Source organism: Podarcis tiliguerta (genome assembly GCF_965153285.1).
Source record: "Podarcis tiliguerta genome assembly, chromosome: 11".
NCBI classification, from domain to species: domain Eukaryota; kingdom Metazoa; phylum Chordata; class Lepidosauria; order Squamata; family Lacertidae; genus Podarcis; species Podarcis tiliguerta.
The window spans coordinates 60,516,103-60,541,083 of record NC_139544.1 but is presented as its reverse complement, the minus strand read 5'-3'; the positions used below and the strand labels follow the sequence as shown (position 1 = coordinate 60,541,083).

Genomic DNA, 24,981 nt, shown 5'->3' with positions numbered 1-24,981 from the left:
GGGAGGACGCAGCAGGCGCGCGTTCCTCTGCTGCCCTCCAGGGGGCTCCATAACCAACCCTCAGCGCGCGCCTTGGCCAATGAGCCCCTGGGGGTGGGATCCAGCGCGAGTCCCCGGCGCAGGGCATTGGCCCGCCCGCCTGCCTCCCTCCCTCCAGTTGCCCGGCAACACCCCGAAGGGACCGCCCCTCGGCAGAGCTCCCGCGGGGCGAGGCTGCCGTTGCCGGGCAACCCCGCGCGGCTGTTGCGCAGGCGGGCGCGTCATTGGCCGGACGCGCCGCAAAGCGCGCTCGGGGCCGTAAAGCGGCTTCCCTCCCTCCCTCCTCCCCGTCTCGTTTTCCGGGCGCAAAATGCCGTGAGCGGCGCCCGGTCGGGCGGGCCTGTGGAGGGCGGTCGGTCGGTCGTTCGCTGGCTCGGTGAGGGAGAGAAAGAGAGAGGCAAGGCCAGGCCGAGAGGAAGGGGAGGGGGCGACCCGCTCCGTCCCATGCTCCGTCGGCGGCGGGCGGCCCTTTCCTCCCCCTGCCCCTTCATGCGGGGCCCGGGCCGGGGTCGCGCCGGAGATGGCCAGGAAGACAGTTAGCAGGAAGAGGAGGGCGGCGGCCCCCGCGGCGGGGCCCGGAGGAGAGCAGGTAGGCCCGCCAGGGGGGGGGCGGAGAGGGGCCAGGGGGAGGTGGGGGGGCTGGCCCCCAAATAATGCATTTGGCCCTTGGTTGGGGAGGAGGTGGCTTGTTTTGGGGAGATGGGGGGCTGGCCCCCAAAGAATGCATTTGGCCCTTGGGACTTGGTTGGGGAGGAGGGGGCTTGTTTGGGGGAGGTGGGGGGCTGGCCCCCAAATAATGCATTTGGCCCTTGGGACTTGGTTGGGGAGGAGGGGGCTTGTTTTGGGGTGGTCGTGTCGGAGGACGGGGCGAAGCAGCCTGGTGAGAGGCTTCCGCCCCAGATGGGCAGAGCCTGCTCTTTCTTATGGGGGGGGGGTGATAGGAATTTTCCTCCTCCTTTCCTGCGTGTAAGAGGAGCGCCCTGTTGCAACAGTTCAATAAAGATCAAGCTTACTAGCTGCTTTGCTTCTCAATATTTTCTGGTTGGCCTCTGTTGTTATCTTCTCCGACCGATGGAGAACCTGCAAAGGACTCTATATGGGCTCTTGGATACCCCATAAGGGAAAAGGGCAATTTTTGTTTACAACAGGGGACATAGGCGTGCGCTTCGAGGTCCGGTTGGCATCCGCCTGCCTCCGGACACACGGAGATGTGCCATAGGCAGACGTGAAACATACGTGTGAGTACACACGCGCGTCCTCTGCTCCCTGCCGATCAATCAGTAATATAGTTCAGTGTATAATCAATATATGATATAAGGTAACGTGCAGGTTATTGTGGGGGCAGCGGCGGGGAGCGGGAGAAACGGACGGGAGCGAAACAGAAGGTAAAGCGGGAAGGCGGCGCGTAAATGCAAGGAGTAAACAATGCGCATACATGTTTGCGCGGATCTGTGGGGTTACCTATTTCCTGTAGGTACCGGATTCCCGCCAAGGTGCCCAAGGCAGTTTGCAGTACTGTATATTTCGCTTCCGTCGATCCGTACCCAACACCGCCCCCATAATAACTTTAATATTATAACCGATCGATCGATCCACACGATAGTGTGTTGCTTTGGATGACAGAGAAAGGCCGGAGGGCCCGACTGTTCCATTGTCTCCATTATTTGCTGCTGCCCCCCACCTCAAAGCGCAAACAATGAAATCGGCAAATGAAACCAGTCTCGTCCCTCCCCCCCCCCCCAGAAAGCAAGTGAGGGTTTGCGCGCGTTAGCTCCAAGCCGCGGGTCCCAGCGCCTTTTCTCCCCATCCCCTTCTTCTGCCGTGGGGACCCTTTTTCCTCCCGCCGCTTGCTTTATCGGCGTTCAGAGGTAGGCTGCCCCTGAATACGCAGGCTCCATTTCCTTCCCACCGCGCTCCTCCCGGTTGGCTCTGATCTCTCCAAGCTGCGGCAGGTGCGTGGAGTTTGGAAAGGGCGATGAAGCCGCCCGGATCGGTGCCGGTGGAGGCGGCGGCGCAGCCAGATGACACTTCCCGGCTGCCCAACCCCCGGGGCCTTCTTGCCACCTGCAATGGCGGTGGCGAGGGTTGCTGGATGCGTCCTTGGACCGGGATGGTGGTCGCGGAGCCCAACTGGAGAGGGGGCCTGGGCGCACCGCAGCTGCGCCCTGGAGAGCGCCGGAGGGCTGATCGGTGCCTGCTACCCGGCCGCCCCCTGGAAAGACCTGCTCCCCTCCTCTCTCCCTCCAGCCCGAAGGAGAAGCCAGCGGCTCTCGGGAGCGCCCGAGCCCCGGATTCGGCGTTCGGAGCTTTGCAACCGCCTCGGCCCCGAACGCCAGGAGGGCACCAGGCGCGCCGGCCGCTGCTCCGCACCCAGTAGCGCCCAAACGCCGCCCGTGCTCCCGATGCTGCGGACCGCGTGTAAACGGAGGGGGTGGAGGCGGGGCTTGGCTGGCCAGAGGAGGGCGCATCAGGTTTGTTTTCGGGGGCTGGAGTAGAAAGGGAAGCTGGGCATCCGCGTGAGCGAAAAGCCAAGGCCCCCATTTCCCCGAACCTCGCTCGCCAATGTAGCCCCGACGAGCTTGCTGGCTGGGGCAGAGTCCGTCAGAAGCCGCTGGCAAAGACTATTAAGACTTGCCTGATTGAATAGTCCTTCATACAGAAAGAGGGAGGGAGTGGAAATCCCTGTTGGTGAAAACAACAACAAAGCAGCCCATCTGGAAGCTTGGGTGCAGCCGACTGACCTGCCAATTTCCCGTGTGCAGGGATTTCATTTTCAGTTTTGTGTATTGGAGGAGCATTCTATGATGTAAGTAGGAGTTGGCCCTGCTGCCCGAAAACCTACAATTTAGATGCAGTTTATTGTCTCGGGGAAATTAAACTTTAGGTGTTTGGGTGAGCTGAAAATGTAAATTTATGTGAACACATCTTGGTCCTCTGCAAGCGTCCACATTGTAGTCCATCTTCATGGTACCGATGGTTCATTATTTTCTATTTTAACCCAAGGTGTAGGCACGATAATGCCTCAGAAATTAAAGGTAGCTGTACTGGCTAGTAAGTAAAATTCCCAAATCCGCATCGGAGCAATCAATATCTTTATTAGGCAAACCAATATGCCACGAAATGACGGGCAACCTTTCCAGGTCTCCAGAACTCTTCGGGCTAGATGGTAAACAAGTGAGGGAATGGCTGGTCATAATTAGAAATGAATTAACCATAAAATGTAAAAAGAGCTAAAAATCGAATGCTTATCACTTTACAATAGATTGTCAAAAAGCATGTGTATCATATGTACAAGACAATAAAAAGTGTTAACAAGACACCTGAAATAAAACAAATCGGTGCCATGTGAATACTGCTGGAGAAGAGGGTGTTGCATAAAGTGGGGGCCACCACAGATGAAGTCCTTCACTTGTTTGCCGCTCACCTAACCTCTGAAGGCAGGGAACGTCTTAAGAGAAACGGACAGATTCCTTTATGAAGACGTGTCATTATCATGATTTATTATTCAGTAATAATAATAATAATAATAATTTATTATTTGTACCCCACCCATCTGGCTGGGTTTCCCCAGCCACTCTGGGCGGCTTCCATAGAAACAAAAAATACAGTAAAATATCACAGATTAAAAACTTCCCTGAACAGGGCTGCCTTAAGATGTCTTCTAAATGTCAGGTAGTTATTTATCGCTTTGACATCTGATGGGAGGGCGTTCCACAGGGCGGGCGCCACTACCGAGAAGGCCCTCTGCCTGGTTCCCTGTAGCTTTGCTTCTCGCAATGAGGGAACCGCCAGAAGGCCCTCGGAGCTGGACCTCAGTGTCCGGGCAGAACGATGGGGGTGGAGACGCTCCTTCAGGTATACTGGGCCGAGAGCAAGATCCTAGAATATATCTCTGATCCAGTGAAAGATGTGTCATATTCTTAAGGGGTCTCTGATGTTACATGAAATGGATCTTCCCTCTGGGGCAGAAAGGCTGAATCCTTTCGAGGTCATAAGTTACATGAACTGTTGGTATTTCCCCACAGTATGGCTGGGACCACTCAGCTCACAAAAGGAAGCGGCTCCCCCCAGTTAAAAGGTCACTGGTATGCTACCTGAAAGGAAGAGAGGTCCGGATGCAGGATGAGGCCAGCTACCACCGACTCCTGCACGGATATGCAGCCCAGCAACTGCCCAGTCTCCTGAAGGAAAGAGAGTTTCACCTTGGGACCCTCAATAAAGTGTTTGCATCTCAGTGGCTGAATCACCGGCAAGTGGTGTGTGGGACAAAATGCAACACAGTAAGTGGAAATCTCTCTCTATCTCCTTAAGCTAGAACCACTCCAGGATATTGCGTAGCTACACAAACTGTTCAGAAAAAGACCAAGGTGAGACCGTTTAAAACCTTGCCTGCTTTTTCTTAGCATTTGCTGCATTTTCATACACACTTTCTACTTTTTCTTTTAGTTTTATCTGTAATAAGCTGCCTTGAGTCCTCATCAAGGGAAAAGACTGGGTAGGAATAAATATACAGTATAGTAATTATTATGCAACATTTGTCTTTAATTGAAAGTGAGTTCATTACTGTATTATTTCAGCCTTGTATATAAACTGCTAGAACCTCCTAGCCTGCAATTTCTTTTTACTAGTGTGGTCGAGAGACCTTTCCTCCTCTGCCAGCCCATTTATTCGCCTGCCTGCAGTTCCTGGTTTCCTGTTGCAAGCCTGCTTGTACCTACCATAAATCTAAGGCTACATTATTGTGTATATGCTCTGTGGTACATTGCCCTTTTTGAGGTGAGGCAACCCGTACTGTGGGCAGTATTTGAAGCGCAGTTGCACCATAGTTTTGTATAAAAGCGTGATAAGAGAGTTTCTTTTTCACTTCCTTTCCTAATGATCCCTAGCATGAAATTCACCCTTTACGCTGCTGTCTCTCACTGTGTTGGCATCATTGAACAATCCAGTTACAACCCCAAGATCTGTTTGATCTGGTCAATCGCTGCCAGTTGATACCATGAACTTATATGTGATCCATTTTTTCAAAATAGGTTTTACATTGGTCATTTTCTAGTCCTCATTTATGGAGGCTGATTATAGAGACAAGTTACTTATTTTTGTTAGGAGGTCAGCCATTTCTCATTTAAAAACTTTTGGGTGGATGCCTTCCAGACCTGGTGATTTGTCAGTTTTAATTAATCAGGCGGGGAATAATGCTGCATTTAATCAGAGCAGAGAATCTTGATCTGGCTACGTATAGGACTGTTTCATGTGTTCTTAAATTGTGTGAATGCCAGTTTCATTGTAGAACACACAGAGATCACTTTTTGACTCACAGTTCTTTTGTTTGAATGAGCTGTTAGCTTCAGTTTGGTGCACTAAAATCCATGTTTTCATTTCACTGACAATCCTTCTAAATGGGAAATTTTTACATATAGGCAACCCTCTATTATCATGGGGTTGCGTTCCTGGCCCTTGTGTGTGTCGGCGGAGCACGCACAAGCCTGTCCTCTTCTGGGTTCAAAACTACCCGCGCTTTAGTGGTTGCACATTAATTGAACATGCAAAAAATTGGTTTCCTGCTTGTTTGATACACTTGACTAAGTTCATTTTTGGTTCATTTGGGTTTTAGTTTGTGTAATGTAGTGGAGAGATGCATGGTGAACTGGAATAGTCAGGCTGATTGAAGAAGTCAGGGTACGAGTTGTATCAGAAGATGGTCTTGAAGACATGTGTTTAGGTTTTTTTTTAGCATATGTAGGGGAATTGCATCAGCAGGCTTGAGTTTTACAGATGAGCTGAAGCAAAACTAAGCAGTTTCGATTAAATTCAAATTTGAACTGTATAATTTGGGTTCCCAAGCTAGCATGAAATAGGCCTTGAGACCTTGTGGGAAAGTGTTTTGTATCTGGTGAGCAACGTTTTACATGCCTGAGCAAGAAGCAGATGACTGAAAATTTCCCAGTCCAGGTCTACAGTATTGCTGCTGCCAACTTTTCTGCAAGGAGCACATCAAATCTGAAAATGGATTCTGTGTCTGATTTATGCATGAATTGATTTAGCTTTGAGTGAGCAACTTGCTAGGCTTCCTAGCTACAGTTAGGATAATGAAACGAGTTCATTCATCCACTAATAAGACCAGTAGTAAAGCAAACCTGGAAAGACTTGGATAACCTCTCCCCCGCTTATACAGGTTTCTGCACACTACATGGTTAAATTGAAATTAGTAGTTTACTGCAGAATTGCACCCCATGATGTAAACGCTCCCTCTTGTTTTCATAATGGGGACAGTTGCTTTGCCATCAGTTTAAGGATTTCTTGTTTGACCTTTTAAAATGTATTACTTGCATATTATGCTTCTGCCCGTGGTGCTACATACTGCATTTGTTGGATTGTTCTGCCTGAGTCTAAAAACGGAACTTCGATTTAAAATGGCTTGCATGCCCTCTGGCAGAGCTGGGCTGTGCAAGACCCCAGAGGGAGTTCTGGGTAGCTGATGGGCTTTTGTTACTCCTCAGAACTCCAGCTCCTCATTGTCTAAAGTGAATTTCTAGCCTTCCGGGATGCAGAAAAGCAGCATAAAAATGCTCTGTATGTATATAGAAGGCTGTCATATACAGAGCCGGGCCCATTGATAGAGCTCAGTATTGTTGTCAGTGCCTGGCAGAGGCTCTCTAGGTTTTCAGACAGGAGCCCCTCTCCTAGACCTGTCCGGAGAGGTCAGGGATCGAATCTGGAATGACTGAGCTACAGCCCTTTCCCTTGCGGAAATATTCATTGGTTGGATGCGGTGTCTGAAAGGGGCCCCTGTGATTTGGCTTCCTGATTGTATTTTTCACGGCGTTCCCCTAGAGCAGAACAAAGCATCTGTTTTGTAGGCAGCTGCAACCTGCTAGGTTAGCACGCCAGGCTCTGCAAGCAACCTCTTGTTGACTCTTCCTTAATAGATCTGGAGGAAAGGCAGCCAAGCAGGATAGATCTGTGTGAAGGTAGCAGTGCTGCAGTGTGGTTTGGTGGGTTGCATATTTCCCCTTCTCTCTATTACGTTTGGGTCTCCAGAGCACACAAGTGCTTACTTGGGTTCCTGCCTCTATCTGCTAGCATGGGTAGGCAAACTAAGGCCTGGGGGCTGGATCCAGCCCAATCGCCTTCTAAATCCGGCCCACGGACAGTCCAGGAATCAGTGTGTTTTTACATGAGTAGAATGTGTAATTTTATTTAAAATGCATCTCTAGGTTATTTGTGGGGCATAGGAATTCATTCATCTTTTTGTTTTTCAAAATATAGTCTGGCCCTCCACAAGGTCTGAGGGACAGTGGACCGGCCCCCTGCTGAAAAAAGTTTGCTGACCCCTGTGCTAGAGCATACTTGAGCAGCTTCCCAGCTTGCACTTTGAATGGAGACAGTAGTGGGATCACATTCCCTCAGGTGATCTGTCAGATCCCAGCTGCTGGCGGTGCCAAAGTTGTTGTGGGGAAGGAACACCAAAGTCATCTTCACCTGATGCAGAAAAAATGCTATTAATAGTAATATGCTTTTTCAGTGTTCGTTGTTTCATGTTATCTTGCTTAAATCCTGACAACAGCCCTGCGTGGTTGGCTAGCACCATCCCTATATTGTGGAGGGTCATAGAAGAATTGAACCAGTGACTTCCTGGTTCTTTGTTCACCTTCTTTGGGCATGTTACCACAAAAGCATGGGCTGCTGCTTCTCTTCATGCAAAGCACATTTGGTTAAAAATGTCCTATAATCACAGTGTTCTCTGTGCAGATTCAGGTTTAGGAATGACCACAGGTGTGTCTTCCTCCCTCCCTCCCTCCCTTCCTTCCTTCCTTCCAGTTGTTTGTGGTCGATGTCCAGACGGGTCAGATTACCAAGATTCCAATTCTGAAGGACCGAGAACCAGACATGGTGAACCAGCAGGGCTGCGGGATTCACGCCATTGAGCTGAACCCTTCCAGGACCCTCTTGGCTACGGGAGGTGACAACCCAAACAGCCTTGCGATTTATCGCCTGCCTACACTTGATCCTGTCTGCGTGGGAGATGTAAGTGCCCCTACATGCTTCAGACATTTTATTTCATTTTCATGGAACTTCTGTCTCAAATCTGATGATGGGTCCATTCGGTGATGGGCAGATTAAAGAGGGCATCTTTATCCTGTCAGAAGTTGGATGGGGTGATGTATTTTTACATAACTGGAATGTTTAATATTGTGAAGATGAGTCAGACATTGCAGGGAACTGGACTTGGTTGACGTCCTGTGTAGTTGTTTATAATCTTCTAGTGTAAAAATCCAAAAACCGCCCCCTCTCATCATGCATCTCTGGTTGCCTTTTTGGAGAAAAACCTTGCATGCTTGTTATCAAGAAAAGCGGTTGCATTTATTTGATGTTTAAGGAAATACATGAAACCTTTACCTTGATATATGAAACCTTTACCTTGAAAGAATTCTCCTGCATCCTCATTTCTTCCTTCCTTTCTTTCTCTAGGACGGCCACAAAGATTGGATATTTTCTATTGCATGGATCAGTGACACCATGGCTGTTTCTGGTAACTTCTGCTAATAGCTTTATTTCTGTGCGCCCTAACATCTAACGGACTGTAGCTTCTCTTGTAACTCACAAGCTCCCCTCAGGCATTGTACACGTGTGTAAAACCAACAGGAGTGGGAACGTGCGTGGTAAACTCAGCTCCCACCCTGTCTCCATCCTTTTCCAGGGTTCCACGTCCTAGGAAGCCTCTGTGAAAACCGGGAAGATTCCTGCTTCAGGAAGTTGCTTTCCAGGTCGTGGAGTGTTATGACAATGGCGATTAGCATGCCCGTTGCTTTTACACATGAGTAGAATGCCTGAGGCTTCAAATGTGTCTTTTTGAATTTTTAATCATATCTATCTTAAGTACTTAAGCTGATTGTGGCAGCTCCTTTTTCCATATTCCCCCTACCCATCAACCCAAAAGAAAACTGCACTTTTTGCAAGGAGTTAGATGTCTCTAACATCTCTGTGTCCTCCTCAAACTATATATCACACCGTTCCTCCTACCCCCTTGCAGTTTGTTTTGGCTTGTATGAGAGAATCTCACATTTTTGGCACCCAAGAGCTTGGTTCCCTGCCCCCCAAGAGTTTTGGCATTCTATTCTAAAATTCAGCATAGAACAAAAGGGCATGGACTTAGGCATGGAGGGATAGGTGGCCACTTGCAGGTTAGCAGAAAGGTGAATTTTTAGCCATGGCAAAGTGGCTAAGAAACTCTGGAGAGAGCACTGAAGTCTTCTGAAAGACCTACCATGCTCCCTCTAGTTTCTGAGCCTCATTGTGGATCCACACATGGAACATAATAGTGTTTTTTCTGTAACCAGAAAGGGTAGAGGCTTGAGGTTTCAGAGGAAATCTCATAACCACCCCCCCACCCAACTGCCAAACTGCTTCCAATTCTATCCTAAAGTTCTGAAATACTGATACTTGAACCACACACCTGCTCTTAGAAGCTGGGATGCTTGGCCCCAGTTCTGCATTGCCGCTTCCTTCCCTGGAAGCTAAAATGGGCTTCTGAGCTTTTCCTGTGTCACCGTATGCTGTGATAATGGTTGCAGCATTTGCATATCTTCAGAATAGCAAATGAACCATGGCAGATTTCACTCTTCCATAGTGATTATAATTGCGCTGTGTTACAGCCAAGCTGAGAAACAGCCCACAGGATGTACTGAGCGACACTGACAGCGTTCAGCAGAGCTCCAAAGCCCTCGCAGTGGAGGCTGACTGGACTTTGTCCCACTGTAACACATCCAGTGGAGAACTGCCAGGACGCTGTTGCATGATCTTTATTTTTTGCTCTTGTTTACAACCTTCTGTAAAGACTACAGTTGTGCCTTTGTCAGGTTGCCCTGCAGGACTGCGTTTACACAGTTTGTTCTGTAGTGTGCTAACCAAACAGACGGTTGCAGGAGGCTGTCAGAGTTCAATTAATCTTGAAAGAATTCCAGATGTGTGCCCCTTTTGGAATGCATTCTGTGTGCACAACCTTTTCTCTGCGGGAAACTGGGGGTTCTGCTCTCCTTGCTTGCCTGGAACATCCTGCGCCAAGATAGACAGTGCAGTGTTCCTGGCTTGGCCTGCGGCAGGCAGAGAGCTGCGTTATGAGTGGTGCGTGACTGAATACGTAGCGCTTGCCTCTATTTAGACATGTGCCCCCCATCGCAGTCAGAGAGCGGCATAATACTAGGAGGGCATGTGTTTAATGTGTCCTTGGGTCTGCTGTCCCATGCAGGCTCCCGAGATGGTTCAATGGGGCTCTGGGAAGTGACGGATGAAGTCCTAGCCAAGAGCGATGCAAGACGCAACTTGTCTCGAGTTCCCGTCTATGCTCACATAACACACAGGGCTCTGAAGGACATCCCCAAGGAGAACACCAACCCGGACAACTGCAAGGTTCGGGCACTAGCTTTCAACAACAAGAACAAGGTCAGTAAGATAAATAAGTTCCGAGGTATCTGACCATAACCTTCTCATTGCCAGTGCTGTAAATACGTTGAAAGTAGCTACGATCCCAAGAATTTCAGCGTTGGAATTGTTGTTGTTGTTGTTGTTGTTATGCACTCTGCTCCCACCCCCACTTTCTAGCTCTCAATCCTTTGGTTCCTTTTCTGGCTGAAACCACATTAAGTAACTGAAAAAGTGTGTGCTGAAAGCTCAAAACAAAAAACGGCATATTTGAGTTTTCCAGGAATTCGCATGTGGGACACCCCCCCCCCAACCCATAACACCCAGCTGGGCTTCCCCTCCCTTTTGCATTTTTACTTAAACACCTCTCACCCATTCTATCATTCCGGCCTGCCCCAGAATGCAAATTCTTGATGCTGGGAGAGGTGGAAGAAGAACACCCATATTTCTGCAGGTGTTGCAAATTAAACAAATTGTGATGACGTTGAGGCAGGCGCCTGCTGTGCTTCCCATTGGTTTGCTGACGCAGACACTGAAATCGAAGGGGGGAAGCCAGATGCAGTTATTTGTCCTGCAAATGGCAAAGGCACTGAGGGTGTCATGCCCCATGGTCTCTGTGGAGCAGTGATGTTGTGAAATAAGGGACTTGTTTTTAAAATAAGGGCTATCTGGCAGTCCTGCTTGGCTTTCGCCATCAGATTTTTGCAACCTGTGCCACTGATTCTGAGGTCTAGAAATTGCTGAGTGCTTCATTTTTAAATAAAAACTAGGGCACTCTGGATTCTTAAGAGCTGCACACAGCAGCCTAGAGGTGCATGCAGTTCTTCTCTTGACCACTGTTGGATATAAGCTTGTGCTGTTCTTTCTTCTTGTGCTACGCTTCTGAGTTTTAATGGTTTGCAGGAACCCACTGAAAAATTATAGTGCGCAACCTGTGGTTCTGCTAATGTTGCTTAATAATAATTGTTGTTGTTGTATTTATTTATACCCCGCCCATCTGGCTGGGTTTCCCCATCCACTCCTGGCAGCTCCCAACCGAATATTAAAAACACAATACAGCCGTAAACATTAAAAACTTCCCTAAGCAGTCCCATCATGCTGTGCTGGCTGGGGCTGAAGGGAGTTCGAGTCCAGCAACACCTGGAGGGGGCTACACTTTCCCTATCCCTTTTCCAAAGCATTTTGTTTTAAATTACTTCAGTAATCCTTGGAAAAACCATCCATGTTAGGTCAATGGTGGTTGACCCCACATTGCAGATGGGGGCGGGCAGATGAGATTCTGAGATGGGGTCTCTGTTGTTTTAGCATTGTACATTGGCAGACTTTTAATACTGATTGGTACTCTGCATGGATCTTCTGCGGTGGCCGAGTGGATTATGAAGCTCTTTCTGTTCTAGGAGCTGGGAGCCGTGTCCCTGGATGGATATTTCCACCTCTGGAAAGCAGAATACACACTTTCAAAGGTAACCTGCTAGTGCAGGGAAAAATGTATGCTTTCTTGAAAGTATACTTTCTTGATACTTCATTGCATCCTATTGTTCATCGTCCTCTCTACTGCTTCTCATGTGGGTTGTTTTCTGTCTTCATCCCCCCCCCCCCAGCTGCTGTCAACGAAGCTACCGTACTGCAGGGAGAATGTGTGTCTGGCCTATGGTCAGGAGTGGTCTGTGTACGCTGTTGGATCTCAGGCACATGTCTCCTTTCTGGACCCAAGGCAGCCTTCCCACAATGTCAAGTCTGTCTGTTCCAGGGAGCGAGGCAGTGGTAAGGATTCTTCGTGAGAAAACCTGAGCAGTGGAGCTTCAGCCTTTACACTAGGCAATCTGTTACAGCGTTCCTTCACTGGATAATGTTGGCAATGGGATTATGTTGTACATTCTCTAGAAGTGGCAAGGAGGAAAGCTGGTGCTCTTGCAAGGATCTCCTCTGTGCCCCATGGGTTGCTCTTAATACAGTCATACCTCGGGTTACAGCCGCTTCAGGTTGCATTTCTTCGGGTTGTGGACCGCCAAAACCTGGAAGTACCGGAACGGGTTACTTCCGGGATTCGGCGGTTGTGCATGCGCAGAAGCGCTGAATCGCAGCCCATGCATGCGCAGACACAGGTTGCAAACGCTGCGGGTTGCAAACGTGCATCCCACACGGATCACTGTATTCCTTTTAATACAGTGTTATATGGTGAGAGCTCTGTTTGCATGGACAACTTGCCGGCTACGACTGCATTCATTCCCCAGGTTCTTGCGACGTTTGTTGCCCAACCACAGGTCTTTGCAATTACTAATTCCAGCATCTCCATTTCTGCCCTTTTCCCCAATAATCAATTCATTTTTAAATTGTGATCATAACTTCTGAAGTAGTTGCAGTTTCCCATTTCGATGTCCTTTGAAATTCTTGCCTCCAAGTCACTATTGTATTGCTGTGATAGTACAGAACATCAGTACTGCAGTTCTTCTATTACTCAGGCATATTCTGCACAGTTTTCTAAGCAGTTATATAAACCTCCTAATTCTACACCAGGTTGGATTTATGAGCATGTCTTGTGAGACACCGTGTCTGAAGGTCTTTTAAAAATGTAGGTCTCTTAACCTACTGGCTCTAGCTTATCAATAAGATGTGCCACACTTTTAGAGAGAAAAATCAAATATGGCACGGCATTCATTAAATCTGTGTCTTTTATTGAGCACCACTTTAATGTTTTCAAGGATCGAAATTGTTCTGTTTCGTTCCTACATCTTTCCTGGCATCAAAATGAGGCTGACTTGTCCAAAATCCCTGGGTTTTCTCCTCTTTGTTCAGTTATACTTCCCAGAACCTCGCTGATCTTTTATGATTGCCAAGGCCTTATTTTTAGCCAAATCTTGGGCCTCACTTGATGGCATAGGCCACGTCATCTGGCTGCTCATGTTGGTTGATATACGTTAAGAAGTCAAAGCAGACCTTGCACTGGCTCAGGGCTGTGCGATAATAATTCTTTCCTGTCTAGATTTTTTTAATAACACAGTTTGGTATACTGCGGCATTGAAGTGTAATTCATCATGTTCTTAAACCACAGCAGCAAGGTTCTGTGACTAGAAGTTTGTGCCCAAAATAGTTCAGAGAGTGGGTGCACACGAGAAAAGGTTTCCCATTATCTCCAGGTACTATTTGTGCCTGTGCATGACATTAAATCATTTCATGTTCAGAATTTTGAGACTGGTTTTTGAAGTATCATAAATTTCAAAATCTGTTCTCATATACTCCCCCTTTCACCGCCCCAGCTAATTGGCATATTGTTTATCTCCTTCATTTATTTTGTAATGTGGAAAGGGGCATTTTTTTGCTACTAATGAGACATAAAGCACAGCAGTTGCTGACATTCAGGGTCCTGTTAATAAAAGTACATTGGCGTTGACAGACTGGAACAAATCAAGGGGGTCTGTGACCTTTTCTCCAACTGTGGGCTTCTCACAAACCTGGCAGGGTGATCACCATGTTGTCTTTCTCCACCACCTAGTAAGCAGAGGTAATGTAATGGTAATGGGGCCCCTGACCATTAGGTCCAGTTGTGACCGACTGGGGTTGCGGCACTCATCTCGCTTTATTGGCCGAGGGAGCCGGCGTACAGCTTCCGGGTGATGTGGCCAGCATGACTAAGCTGCTTCTGGCGAACCAGAGCAGTGCACAGAAACGCTGTTTACCTTCCCGCCAGAGTGGTACCTATTTATCTACTTGCACTTTGACATGCTTTTGAACTGCTAGGTTGGCAGGAGCAGGGACCGAGCAACGGGAGCTCACCCCGTCGCGGGGATTCAAACCGCCAACCTTCTGATCGGCAAGTCCTAGGCTCAGTGGTTTAACCCATAGCGCCCCCCGCTTCCCATCTAGTAAGCAGAGGTACACTGCTGCTAAAGATGGAGGTTTCAATTCTAGCTGTTCTGACTAATTGTCCACACTGACACTGGCATTAATGAGGGAGAAGCAACTCCATCATGTCCTTTGATATAAGCAGCCCAACTGCCATCAAGTCAGCTGTCTGTAGAGCTTGGGGGGGGGGGGAACCAAACAAAATGGGAGGAAATAAATATTCTTCCCATTTTTTTTGCTGAGGCCTCATTTCCTTGTAAAAGTTGTAAATTTGTAGAAATGCTGGAGGAAAATCCTCCTGGGCAATATTTTCTCTCTTAGAATGAGTGAAATGCTTTTGAAGATTTTTTATTTTTTGAAAAAATGAAGGCAGCATTCTGAAATGATGATGATGATGAAAACCATGGGCACAGATCTTGCCATTAATCACCTTCCCTCCACAACAGGTATTCGCTCTGTGAGCTTCTACGAACACATTATCACGGTGGGGACTGGGCAGGGTTCCTTGCTGTTCTATGACATCCGAGCCCAGAGGTTCCTGGACGAGAAGCCGCCGCACAGTTGCTACGGAACAAAATTAGGAGGAAGTGAAATTCTCAAGTTGTCGACTGGCAAAGGTTGGCTGGTGAGTAGCTTGCAGCTTGAACGAGAGGTAGCCTTGCCACAAAGACTACTTTTTAAGGGCTCTTCCGCTGACTGAGGGCTCTGTTTCTGGCAGCGTTGCCAGATACAGGTGAAATAAGCTGTTTGCTCTTTCTAGTGAATGGATATGCCAGGCTATTAGAAGCGCTTGCTTCTCCTTTCCGTAAGGGTTTGGTCCGCAGAGCCGACACGAGATTGTGCCAACGGCCTCTCCACATCTTCTCCCTCCCCTGCTGCCATCCCTTCCTCTCCCTTCTGGTGGCAGCGCTCTTCATCCTCCTCTCTCCATCCTGCCTTGGTCTAGGTAGGGCCAAGAAGGTCCTTCCTCACAGTGAGGCATTCTGTGCTAGGAGGACGTGAGAGTGCTGCTGCCGTTTAAAGTTGCAGTACAAAGTGTAAAGGCTCTCCTTAGATGGAGAGGGAGGGTGTGGGAAGCCTCGCCTGGCGGGCAGCAGGCCTGCGTGAATTTGCCACCTTCCTGTACCTGCCACCTTAGTCACTTGCCTCATGAAAAGGACTTGCCTCTTAATCAAAAGGGGGTGGGGGTGGCCTCGGTCTAGTATACCTGTATACTAGTATATCGTTCTGCCCGGACACTGAGGTCCAGCTCCGAGGGCCTTCTGGCGGTTCCCTCGCTGCGAGAAGCCAAGTTACAGGGAACCAGGCAGAGGGCCTTCTCGGTGGTGGCGCCCGCCCTGTGGAACGCTCTCCCACCAGATGTCAAAGAGAAAAACAAGTACCTGACATTCAGAAGACATCTGAAGGCAGCTCTGTTTAGGGAAGCTTTTAATGTTTAATAGACTAATGTATTTTAATATTCTGTTGAAAGCCGCCCAGAGTGGCTGGGGAAACCCAGCCAGATGGGCGGGGTATAATTATTATAATTATTATTATTATTTGGCTGAAAACCAGGTTCAGCTTAAATTGGTGGCTCTTATTTTGCTGCTGTTCTCCCTCTTGTTAAACAGCTTGGGTTTCCGAGCTGGTCTGCAGCTTCCCAGTTCCCTTTGAGTGCTTCCGGGGATGCGCAGCAGCCAGTTGTGGGGAAGGTCATGACTGACACAGTTGTTGCCCTTTCCTTTGACAGAATCATGATGAAACCTGGCGGAATTACTTTTCAGACATCAGCTCCTTCCCAAACGCTGTTTACACCCACTGCTACGACTCGTCTGGCACGAAACTCTTTGTGGCAGGAGGTCCCCTTCCGTCTGGACTCCACGGGAATTATGCTGGTCTCTGGAGCTAAGAACAATTTCCAAACAAAGATCTTTCGTGCAAATTATTTCCCCCTCTGCATTTCTTTTTTAAAACACAAAGGAATTGTGTGACGACTACACTGTTCTCTTCTGGTTTTGATGCAACTTGGGGTCAACCTTTTCTTTTGTTTTCTTTTCGGAAGGGGCGCAGCATCTTCCACCCGTCTCCCAACAGTTTTTGTACATTTTTTGAACAGTTTTAGTTTTGGTTTAATCTCCTTTGATCTTTCTACAACGGGGTTTATAAACCTCTCTTTTTATTGCATTTCTTAAAAATGGCTGGGTCTTTGCCCTGAGCTTAGGCTAACCAAACTTACATGCCCCCTTCTCCCCTTACCTTTGCTGTGAGGTAGAAATCCTCCATTAGATCGGCTGCTGCCAAGCTTTCTGTGAAAGCCCAGGGGCTGCGAGTGCGAGTGTGTGTGTGCGCTGGGGTGTATGTACGTACGTGCTGGTACTTTGTCAGTCACATTACCTGGAATAAAAGCTTCTTGTAATTAAAAGGAAAAAAATTAAAAAGTATTTATATAATGAGATACGTTACTACTTTATCCACAGAGCCCAGCTTGCACCTGGCTTCACATTATTTTGAAAAGTACAAGTTTAATGATGCTGTACTGGGTCCAACATGTGACCTGTGTTCTAGGTCTGTCTTGCCTTCTCTTTTCCCCTTTCCTCCTCCCACAGATCCACAGGAAGGATATGAGTGTATAGATGGTTGCAGGGCGAAATTCGTGGTCCATGAGAGCTCTGTGAAAGAGGTGGTGGAGGAAGAAATGGCCAGTTTTCACAGTCCACTTGTATTAGATTTTTAGTTCTGCTGGGTGAGATGCTTTCTGAGACTGGCCCCATAGATCTGCCAAATAACTACCCCTAATGGCCTCCAGCATTGAAAATTGTGTGTGGCCCAGCTCATTAAACGCTGAAACGTCTTTTAGCACTGCAGGGATAGTGACTAAAAACCTAAACCCTACATAGCCCTGTTTAACATGGAGTGGCAATGTCTGCCTTGTGTTGGTTTTATTAGCAAGGCAATCCAAGATCCCACAAGGAAGCAGCACAAGCCACAGGCTGGTCTTCTGGACTTAACTGCGCACGAGCGGAGACTTTTTGCCGGTGCCTGGCCTTTGGGGCTTTCTCGATGGAAGTCCCACAGGGACCCACCTGGCTGTTCAGCTGCTGACCCCGGTGCAGCTGCACCCTGTAATTCGTAACCCGTCTAAATTGGACCATCCAAGAAAATGCACTTGCTGCTCGGCATTTGTTGCTATGGCAAAATGCTTGGTTTGCTTCCTCTCTGCCAAGACAAGAAACAACACCGCAAGACAAAATCGGAGCTTTAAGCCCTTCTGCTTCTTCTCAGCTGGAGTTCAGTTTTCTGCCCAGTTTGCCAAAGGATGCTGCTGCTGCTTCTGTGCCACAAAGAAACTGCACTTGTGGTGCTGGAAATAAGTAGTCAGCTGAAGAAATCCACATCTTAGGCGAGACTGGCTGATGCGTCCCTCTGTGTGATTTAATGCTGTGGCCTGGCATTCTTCCATGCAGCTTCTGTTGGTTCTGGATAATGTTAGCCCCATGTCTGCACTGGGCCTGGTGCAGGGCTTTCTGCCTCTGCTATTGTAACGAAGGAGCCAAGAGTATTGGCCTTCGGCTGTGGTTGTCCATTGTGTCTTCGGTTTCTTTGTTATGGAGGCCTGTGTGGAACACAGACTCATGCAGAAGAAGGAGCTGTGCTCCTCTGAGCATTGAAGGAAGCCCTTTCTCTGAATGGCATAGTCTAAAAGTCAGCCTGCTTTTACCTCTGGGGTTGGGCAAAGAGATGGATGAAATATGCCTCCAATTTCTAATTTATATGATGGGTTTTGGCTGTCAGAGGTCTGAGATCTAAAGAGAGCCACTGCCGTGATACTTTTTTGGCGAGGGGCAGCAGCTGGCATTGAGTTGCGGCTTTAGTACTGTGCAAGCTTAAAGGGTTCATTGGAAATGCAATTTGCCCCTGACTTTGGTCTGGATCCTGAAGAAAGCATATTTCATGGTAACATTAGCTTCTCTCATTCCACTTACGATCTGAGATTCTTTCCTACAAAAGGGGGAGAGAACTTCTAAAAGCACCTGTGGTGTCAAATGTTGAGATCCTTGTTAAGTCCTTATTTCATCTTCCATCTTACGATTGAGAAAAGCGGAGGCCGCAAGAAGAGCTTATGCCTCCAGACATTTGAGGCTGCATCATGTATTCCAGGGCAGCCATTTTAACAGCGATGCTTTTGATCCGTTTTGTATTTGTTTTGTGGTTCTCTTTCGCAGGCTATCTTGAAAACCTAGATTAATAAAATTCAAGAAAAGCAAAAACCCACAGTGAGCCCAACACACAGTGTGGTGCTGCCTGTCAGCTCCAGCTCCTAGGTGTACGTCCCTTCGTCATAAACATAGTCATAAACATGAATGGTACAGTTTTACATGTGTACATGTAAACACTCTCTATAGGCACATGGCTGCAAGGGCCTTTGTTCATGCATTTATGAGACTTCGTTGAATAACTGCCCCCCCCTTCCCTGAATAAAAGTTTCCAAAAAATCATTTCCACTCTTAAGTGCCTGGACACACAGGAAACACTGAGGGCTGCTTCACAGATCATGTGTCGCAAAGATGGGCCTGCTAATGAAACATGGTCAATAGGAGGTCTTAGCCAGGGTTGGACCCCCAGCCAACAGCTATACGATATACCAGTTTGCAAAGGGTCTGACATCTGTATGGCATGTTTTGAACTTTCTGCTTCCAACATCTTAGACATAGGGTTGGGTCCAGTGGCGGTGCTCAATTGGTGGTAAAACATCTATCAGTGGAACGGAGTGAAGCAGGGTTTGGGTTTTTTTTTTTTTTGTAATTCCCCTTTCTACCCTACACTATGCCTATTAAATCCGTTGCACAGCAGTCAGGGCTCCTCTAGAGCAGATTTAGGGGAGGCCCCGCCCCCTAAATTCCACTGATGGATACCTGAGTGTCAGGTAAGCTACACTGTTAGATACATACCCTGGGAAAATTGTGAGTCCGCTCGTAAGTCAAACCAAGTGGGGTGTTTCTGAGACATAATACCAGCAGCTTTGGAGACGGTATTGTCCTTCCCAGCCGTTCACAAAGAATTCCGTTTCCTTCCATTCCCTTGAGGTGAAATGAATGTCGTCATCTGGGTGCTGGATCTTAAGCCTCCTTAAACTTGTACTTTTAAAAATGGGCCTGTGCACCTGGTCAACTCTTGCTCATAGCCTCCCACAGTCTCAGGGTTATATGTCACTACAATTTTCATCCAAATGACAGCACACAGGACCAATCAGAGGTTAACGTGCCTTTCTCCTACGGTACCTTGATCTTTGCAAAGCTGCCTACAACAGGATTTGCTGTTTGTCACAGTCTTTCATCTGGATATTGTTTTGTCTCTTTTTCTAAAATATACATATATATATAATGATAATGAAATGTTCTAAGCTGCAACCAACCTGTTCAGTGAATTGTAACTTTTTTAATTTGATGTTCAAGAGTGGTGTATAAAATCAAATGTGTGGATTTGTCTGAAGTGCGAGTTTTTCCGCTGCCACGCTTAACTTGTTGAGGGGACGGTGGTGCACCTCTTTATTTCCGGATGGTGGTTTGCAAACTGCACTGCTTGGGTCCAAATAGATGCTTATTCAATCCAAACAGATGGTTCATTAGGCAGATAGTCTAAAGCAAAGTCTTTTTATTTCCTCAAAAGCTTTCTCTATACATCTGTGATGGATGGACACACACACACACACACACAGAGAGAGGGAGAGAGATTTGCAGAGTTTTCAGAAGCTTCTGGAAAAACCTGACTTTGAACTGACACGCAGGCTTGAGAGAGAGGTAACATCACAGTTACGAAAAATAGAATAGCCCTTGACAATATATAGTTTGGAAACTGCGTATTTGAAATTGCATGCAGTTTGCATTTTTAATCCTCTTGGAAGCCTGTGGACTGCATGAGGAACCAATACTATGAGATGCGCAGAAGACGACTTGGAAGTGTTGCTGCATTAAAGCAGTGAGTGGAGTGGGATGGGGGTAAACTAATGACTAATAAAGCCAGAATTGCTTCTGCTGCCTTCTATATTTGAAAGCACGATATGCCCCATATCAGTCTGTTTTCCAGGATCACATTAAACTGGCTGTTTGGTGCTTTTCAAAGTAAGGTCTGTAGCTGAGTGATAAAACACATGTGATGCATGCAAGAGTCCCCAAGTTCAATCCCTGATATATCTCCAAGTGTGGTTGGAGAAAACTTTGCTCTCTGAGGCCCTGGAGAACTGCGGTCAATCTCTGGACAATCCTGAACTAAAGAGAACAATGGTCTAACCAGGTGGCTTCCTATGTTTGCATGTGACAGAAACAGTAGGTTCCTAGAATGGGTAACTTGTATGTAGAGGTGGTCAAAACTAAGCATGGCTTTTACACTGCTGGAACAGCTTCTTACTATTAAAATCTGCATACCACCCTGTACCTATAGATCTCAGGGCAGTTCACAACATAAAATGACAATATAAAAGATACATAATAAAAATAAAACAAAGACAAACCAATAAGAAGTATGCACCTGCCTGGGACACGTGAAATAATAATAATAATTATTATTATTTATACCCCACCCATATGGCTGGGCTTCCCCAGCCACTCTGGGCAGCTTCCAACAAAATATTAAAATACAGCAATGCATCAAACATTAAAGGCTTCCCTAAACAGGGCTGCCTTCAGATGTCTTCTAAAAGGATGGTAGTTGTTTTTCTCTGACATCTGGTGGGAGGGTGTTCCACAGGGCAGGTGCCACTACCGAGAAGGCCCTCTGCCTGGTTCCCTGTAGCTTTGCTTCTCGCAGGGAGGGAACCGCCAGAAGGCCCTCGGTACTGGACCTCAGTGTGCGGGCAGAACAATGGGGGTGGAAACACTCAGATATACTGGACCGAGGCCGTTTGGGGCTTTAAAGGGCAGCACCAACACTGAATTGTACCCGGAAGCTTACTGGGAGCCAGTGTAGGTCTTTCAAAACCAGTGTTATATGGTCTCGGCGGCTGCTCCCAGTCACCAGTCTAGCTGCCGCATTCTGGATTAGTTGCAGTTTCCGGGTCACCTTCAAGGGTAGCCCCACGTAGAGTGCATTGCAGTAGTCCAAGCGGGAGATAACCAGAGCATGCACAACTTTCAACATCCGTGGCTTCTCACCAGCATAGCAGGAATGATGGGAGTTGTAATGCAACTCGGCCATCCAGATGTTTTGAGACTACAGTTTCCATCACTGGTCCTGCTAGCTAGGGGTCATGGGATATGAAGGCCAAAAACATCTGGAGGGCCGAGTTTAAGGAAGCCTGCTTTAGAGGGCTGCAGGCTAGCCACACTTGCATAGCATGGGCAACATGGTCCTATTGTGTTGACTTGCTGCCTCTGTCAGTATTGTGCAAGCTGTTGTGCTTAGCTGTGATTTCTGCATTGTAAGGGTTTGAGTCCCATCCAACTGTACAACTCTATGATCCTGTTGTGGTTTTAGGAGGAGCTCTGAATGTGCCTGCAATACAGTGCCCCACAGTGCCTTCTGCTTTCCTTCCTTGCACCGTGAATTTAGTTTGGATACAACCTAGGCTTGGTTCACTTCCAGACAGCTTTGCACATTTCCATGGGTACAGCCGCAATGCTTCCTAGAGGTTTGCTAAGGGCATGTTTGCTCAAAAACACATTTTGTCCACTCCCAGTTGCACATGCTAAAGGTAAAGGGACCCCTGACCATTAGGTCCAGTCGCGGACGACTCTGGGGTTGCGGCGCTCATCTCGCTTTATTGGCCGAGGGAACCGGCGTACAGCTTCCGGGTTATGTGGCCAGCAGGACTAAGCCGCTTCTGGCGAACCAGAGCAGCGCACGGAAATGCCATTTACCTTCCCGCCAGATACCTATTTATCTACTTGCATTTTGACGTGCTTTCGAAGTGCTAGGTTGGCAGGAGCAGGGACCGAGCAACGGGCGCACACACTCCATCTTGGGGATTCGAACCGCCGACCTTCTGATCGGCAAGTCCTAAGCTCTTCAGTTTGACCCACAGTACCACCCGCGTCCCTGTTGCACATGCTACTACCCCCCAAAAGTCAACCGAATCCTTTCTACCGTGGCTTGCTTAAAGCAGCCTTTCTCAACCTTGGCTCCCCAGCTGTTGTTGGACTACAACTCCCATCATCCCTGACCGCTGGTCTTGATAGTTGGGGACGATGGGAGTTGTAGTCCAACAACATCTGGGGATGGAATAGTAATAATAATAATTTATTATTTATACCCCACCTATCTGGCTGAGTTTCCCCAGCCACTCTGGGTGGCTCCCAATCGAGTGTTAAAAACAATACAGCATTAAATATTAAAAACTTCCCTAAACAGGGCTGCCTTCAGATGTCTTTTAAGGAAGGTTGAGAAAGGCTGCTCTATAGTCATTGTTCTCAAGTGGAGTTCGTTTTTTGTTTCTCCCCCTACTCACCTCTCCCTTGAGTAACTGAAGTAGCGTGAACTGAAATCTGGTGAGGGGAAACATTTCTGCATCTTAGTATGGGTATCTCAATAAAGTGTATTTGCACAGTGATCCCAAGTGCTTTTTTTTCACCCGTTTATGAGCTTCCCAAGAAGCATGCTGGCTTTGGCAAAAAAATATTAGTTTTTCATCTGAGAAAGTTGGTGCCTGGCAAACCTTTTGGGGGGGGTGTGTGCAAATTTCAGAAGCAGGGCACCAGAGAAGACCCGGTCTGCAGTTCCTGCCTGCCTTTTGTCAAATAGCAGAGAGGCCTAAAACCAGGTCTGCAGAGGCTGGTCTTAGCATCTAGGCAGGCTCGAGTGCTAAAATGCAGACCTTCAACCTGTGCTGTTTTTCTTGGCTGTGCGCATAAAGGTCACACTTCTTGGATTATGGTCTGTTGTGCAAATGTAAAAGGCACAGAGCTTTTGCTGGGCAAAGAGGTGTCAGCTCTATATGGAAGAGGCTGAGAGATCCACTTTTCTCTCGCTCTTAGGTTGCTAAAACCCAGCATTCACACTGGGTTGGGCAGGTGGCTCCTTCGTACCAGCAAGAAGCGAAATGATGACTCACTTTGGCACCAGTGTGGGCAGGCAATTGTCTGCTTCTGCTGATGAGCGAAGGTGCACATGGAGTTCCTTACCTCTGCTTGGCAGGCTGCTGCCCACACAGCATACAAACAGAGAGGGTGGCTTCAGGCATGACAATCCTATGCAGCCAGTCAAACCCATGCTTGCTTGCTGCAGCAGCTATGCATGGCATCTGAAAAGGATTTTGCAAAGGGATGTGGCTGTCAGGAGTTCAGCCTACACTCGAGTAGGACCCTGGCAGAGACACATGCCCGACTGGCATGTTCCCTCCCTCCTGGTCGATCATTCGGGAGCTTCATAAGCTTTCTTCAGCCCGAACACAGCGACCGATGCCAACCGACACGGGCACTCTTAAGAGATCCACAGAGTTTGCGCAGTTGCATAACAGACCTCGGCAACTCAGCATTTTGGCTAATCTACTTTGTTTACATATAAACACACGGAGCACTGCAACATGGCTCCCTCTCTCTCTAGCATCAGACAGCAAAGAGAAAAAGAACAAAGGACAATAGTCCCACTTCACGGAACACTCTGTCACTTCCCACTCTGTGGAGTCAAAACACACACCGTCATGTGATAGACAAAAATCCCATTACTGCAATCATAGATCAGGAATTCTAACAGTGGCCGAGGCTGTAGGGGGAGATTCTTTAGAATTCCAGTTGTAGGATCATAGTCCAAATGGGCTAAGTAAGCTGTGTGACGCCTGTGATAATATTATTTCCCAATCGCTCAGCGATCGCTCAGCATAATCTTCTTTGTAGCATTAAGCAAAATATGAGTTGGGCTTACAACAAAGCATCACAATGTATCCCTAATGTGAAGCTGTCGGCAGCTCCTCCCAGATTCTGTTTTACTCATGAAACTTCTCTAAGGAAGGAAAGGTTGATGTGCTGGTGTTTGGAGTAAAAAAACAAAAAACTCAGCAGAAGTTGGATTTCTTAGTGAATCCCTGTTGGGATTTGCAGTGTCACATTCAAACCGTGCCTCTCTAGTATCAGCCCAAAGGCATCTGAAACTGCTGCCAGTTTTGCTCCACAAAGGTACCAGGTCTAGGCCCCTCCGAGAAACCCTATACATATGCATATACAAATCTATGCATCACATTTGCTATGTCAAACAATTTAAAAAATGACTTTTGTTAACGTAATCAGTTTCATAACCGCTAATACAGTGGTACCTCTGGCTGTGAACAGGATCCATTCCGGAGCCCCGTTCGCAACCTGAGTAGAATGCAACCCGCGTCTGCGCGGGTCGTGATTCACCGCTTCTGCACATGCACGTGACATCCTTTTGAGCGTCTGCGCATGCGCAAGCGGCAAAACCCGGAAGTAACCCTTTCTGGTACTTCCGGGTCGCCGCAGGATGCAACCTGAAAACGCTCAACCTGAAGTAAACGCAACATGAGGTAAAAAGGTAAAGGAACCCCTGACCATTAGGTCCAGTCGTGACCGACTCTGGGGTTGCAGCGCTCATCTCGCTTTACTGGCCAAGGGAGCCGGCGTACAGCTTCCAGGTCATGTGGCCAGCAGGACTAAGCCACTTCTGGCGAACCAGAGCAGCACATGGAAACGCCGTTTACCTTCCTGCCAGAGCAGTACCTATTTATCTACTTGCACTTTGACATACTTTCGAATTGCC

General features: G+C 47.8%; 1 protein-coding gene across 2 annotated transcripts; it reads left to right on the top strand.

The window, feature by feature from the left end:
- Positions 1–176: 176 nt before the first annotated feature.
- On the top strand, positions 177–19,760 carry DCAF12 (DDB1 and CUL4 associated factor 12). Of its 2 annotated transcripts, none has more exons than XM_083402937.1 (9): positions 177–628; positions 4,065–4,319; positions 7,858–8,064; positions 8,509–8,569; positions 10,286–10,479; positions 11,856–11,921; positions 12,060–12,222; positions 14,748–14,926; positions 16,031–19,760. In XM_083402937.1, exons 1-9 carry the CDS (start codon positions 560–562, stop codon positions 16,187–16,189), a joined length of 1,353 nt encoding a protein of 450 aa, XP_083259063.1. In that variant the 5' UTR covers positions 177–559; the 3' UTR covers positions 16,190–19,760. The 2 variants fall into 2 exon arrangements, with proteins under 2 accessions (XP_083259063.1, XP_083259062.1); XM_083402936.1 differs by lacking the exon at positions 177–628 and adding an exon at positions 2,094–2,510.
- Positions 19,761–24,981: the final 5,221 nt, after the last annotated feature.

Excerpts from the sequence above, each read along its gene's own strand:
- DCAF12 (XM_083402936.1), top strand. The coding sequence starts at position 2,109 with ATGGCGGTGGCGAGGGTTGCTGGATGCGTCCTTGGACCGGGATGGTGG. Across the intron at positions 2,511-4,064 it reads GCCAGAGGAGGGCGCATCAG|TATGGCTGGGACCACTCAGC; the intron begins GTTTGTTTTCGG and ends ATTTCCCCACAG. Across the intron at positions 8,570-10,285 it reads TGACACCATGGCTGTTTCTG|GCTCCCGAGATGGTTCAATG; the intron begins GTAACTTCTGCT and ends TGTCCCATGCAG.